At 36.3% G+C, this 3,148-nt stretch overlaps 1 protein-coding gene across 1 annotated transcript; it reads left to right on the top strand.

The window, feature by feature from the left end:
- Window positions 1-726: 726 nt before the first annotated feature.
- Window positions 727-2,828, top strand: LOC113866046. Its single transcript, XM_027500935.1, has 7 exons — window positions 727-819; window positions 902-1,118; window positions 1,254-1,551; window positions 1,645-1,812; window positions 2,104-2,185; window positions 2,292-2,387; window positions 2,820-2,828. The coding sequence occupies exons 1-7, from the start codon at window positions 727-729 to the stop codon at window positions 2,826-2,828; spliced, it is 963 nt and encodes a 320-aa protein (XP_027356736.1).
- The last annotated feature ends 320 nt before the right edge of the window (window positions 2,829-3,148 follow it).

The raw sequence follows: 3,148 nt of genomic DNA, 5'->3' as shown, positions 1-3,148 counted from the left end.
AAAGGAATGTCTTACAAATACAGGAGGTCAGCTAAGGGATATGCTTAGTTAGAGCAAGATTTGGTATGTATATTTGTGTCTAATGTACTCCATTCATGCTTTTTCATAACCTTATGTTAAACCTTTAACAAATGGCATTTAATCTGAAATTTTACATAGATTGCTACATTTGGGTCTAATTTGACCTCTGTACCTCGACATGTCCTCTGGAAAGCTACTAGGGTGAACAAACAAGGTGCCATTGATGATGAAGGAGTTCAAAAAATGGTCCATCAATTTGTAAGTACTTAGGTCTAATGTGTTAATACTTTCAAATACAAAAACTTATAGGTGAATTCTCCTTTAATGACCAACGATATTTTGTTATGTTTATTGTACGAAACCCTTTCATAGGTCACTGCAGACGCTGAGACTGAATCAACAGCCTGAAATGACATACTCTCTCAAGCACTTGGTGTAAGAAAGCATCCAGGTCGTGTGAGGGCTGTAGGTTATGGGGTGACCCAAAAAGATGCATTTGGGCCAGCAGCATCATGTCCACATCCATCATCAATCGAGTGAAAAAATATGAAGCATTGGGTGGCGCATTTAACCAATGTAGTGACACAGTTGATAGGGAGTCAGGGACTGCTCCCCTTCATGTTAGGTCAGATGTCGTTCAACCCTGCTCACTCCCCACCACCATGTATACCACCCCCTTTCAATATTGCTCCCCAGATCTAACTAATGGCGGACATTCGTCCCCAAACGCCTGTAGATGCACCTTCATCCAGCCATAGAGGCAGTTGCACACCAATTGCATCTGTTGAGATTCTAGAGGTATTTAAGCTATAGTAAATCATCATTTAGTTTATCACTTTTGATTTAATTTTTGCAAAATATAACAAACTTTCATTTGTAGGGTGATCATGACTGTCTGTTGTACTTGAACTCACCTTTTTGCCTGGTTGCAAGAGGTAGAATATATCATACAGTGGCTGGGGACTCCTTACATAATATGACTCTTCCTCCAGAGTATGGTAAGGTTTCTATAGAGGTAGTGCAACAACATGAGGAGGACTCTAGACTGTCTGTCCCAAATGAACAAGCAAACCTCATTTGCTTAAGAGATGCCATTGGTACTTATGTTGCTTGGCCATTGTCTCTAATCACTTTAAGACCCAAGGTATGTATATATACAAGTTCCTTATACTTTGGAAGACTAGATGTTACAATTAAAAAATATTGTTCTTTTTCGGTTGCCTCTTCATTAGGTAAAGGGTTAGGGAAAGAGACAGACTACTCAAAAGAGTCCATTGTTGGTCCATCCAATAAAGGTAGCATTGGTTGTGTATCATCAGAGATTGTAAAGTTGGCAGAAGCCCAAGGTGCTGCATGCTTGGATATGATGAAGCTATTTGTGAGAAGTGATCAAGCCATTGATACAGCTACAATTCAACTGACAAGTGAGCACTGGGGTAAAGAGTTTTGTGATATTGTGGGGAAGGAAAACATTATAGAGGTCATACGTCGACATTGGTTGAGTGCCTCTAGCATTAACCTTTACATACGGTAAATTAAGTTTCAAATTGAAGAATTCATGGTCAATATATTCAACCTTCAATATTGTTTAATGCATTTCAATTGTACTTTTTGCAATACAAGATATTTGTGTGAAGCTTACTTGCATGGGACAATGGCAAATAGATTCTCATTTATATCTCCGTATGAAATGGACGAAGCGCTCAATCTGAACCCACATCAACATATAGGTGAAATGTTAAAGCGTCATATGGGTGAAGATCACTTGATTTTTGCACCTTATAATGTTGGGTAAGTCAATCTGATTGAGACTCTGCTTTATGTTTTATAATTTAGCATATAAATTTTAATTCTTGTAAGCTTAAACATATATTTATACACATGGTAGGTAACATTAGGTCTTGGTTGCCATCAATACTGCTGACGAGACTATGTATTATTTGGACCCTCTACACAAGCAGCTGAAGAATAGAACACAAATGCAGAACCTATTTAATAAGTAAGCATTTATTTATGTCAACCAACTATGATTAATGTTAAGTGGTTATAATGTATCTAATTTCTTTCATGCACCATTGTTAGTGCTCTTGTCACGTATCGAGCAGAGAAGGGAGTGCAGCCCTCTAGGACAAAGATGACTCAAACAAAATGGGTCACTGTACAGGTAACACTGTATCTTATTTAATGTTTATAATTTTTAGCTAAGTCTAAATTGCACTATATATCATTCATAGTTAATGCTGATTTATTTGTTTTTATCTTCCACACAGTGTCCAAAGCAAACAAATAATGATGACTGTGGATATTATGTGTGTCTATTCATTGGGGATGCTTTGCAGCATGGACAAACTGTAATCCCAGTTAATGTATGAATCTTACAGATGCTAACTGTTTGCCATATGCTTATTATTTCACTTAATTAATTAAGCTTTGTTTTTATTGTTTTGTATTCAGTATTTTCCAGAGGTGCAGATGCCAACTTTTCCTGACAACAAAATTCATCAAATGCAAAAAGAGTGGTGTGCATATATGTACCATAGATATTTAAAGGAGACATTAAGCACAATAGATTATTAGTGTTTTTTTACAATATTTAGACACTTTTGTTTCAACTCATTAGGCAAAAAGTGAATATGAGATTATTTTTCTCCTGTCAATGTAAACTCTTATTGTAATTTGTACATGTTCATTGTAATTGAATAATATAATGTGCAATAGCTTTTAAATTCTAGTATCTATGGCTCTGTTTGAATTTTATATTCTGATTGAACTGGTTCTGAATACTGTATGCTTTACAGGTATGCTAAAAATAGACATTATAACAGTTTTATTAAAATATTTAAAAAAAATTCTTAACTTTGGAGAGCGGTTCGTGTACAACCGCTCTCCAAAGTCAACTTCTAAGAGTGGTTCATTAAATAACCGCTCTCAGAATAACGATTAAGAGAGCGGTTAAAGGCGAACTACTCTCAGAAGTACACTTAAGAGAGCAGTTAAACGTGAACCGCTCTCTTAAGTGTACTTCTGAGAGCGGTTAAAGCGAACCGCTCTCTTAAGTTTGAGATAAGAAAGCGGTTAATCCACAACCGCTCTCTTTAGTCTACCTTCTGAGAGCGGTTCGTGTTTA

The sequence above is a fragment of the Abrus precatorius genome, unplaced genomic scaffold (genome assembly GCF_003935025.1).
Source record: "Abrus precatorius isolate BTA unplaced genomic scaffold, Abrus_2018 Scaffold4, whole genome shotgun sequence".
Lineage (NCBI taxonomy): Eukaryota > Viridiplantae > Streptophyta > Magnoliopsida > Fabales > Fabaceae > Abrus > Abrus precatorius.
The sequence above is the reverse complement of the archived record's forward strand: the minus strand, read 5'-3'. Positions and strand labels throughout refer to the sequence as shown.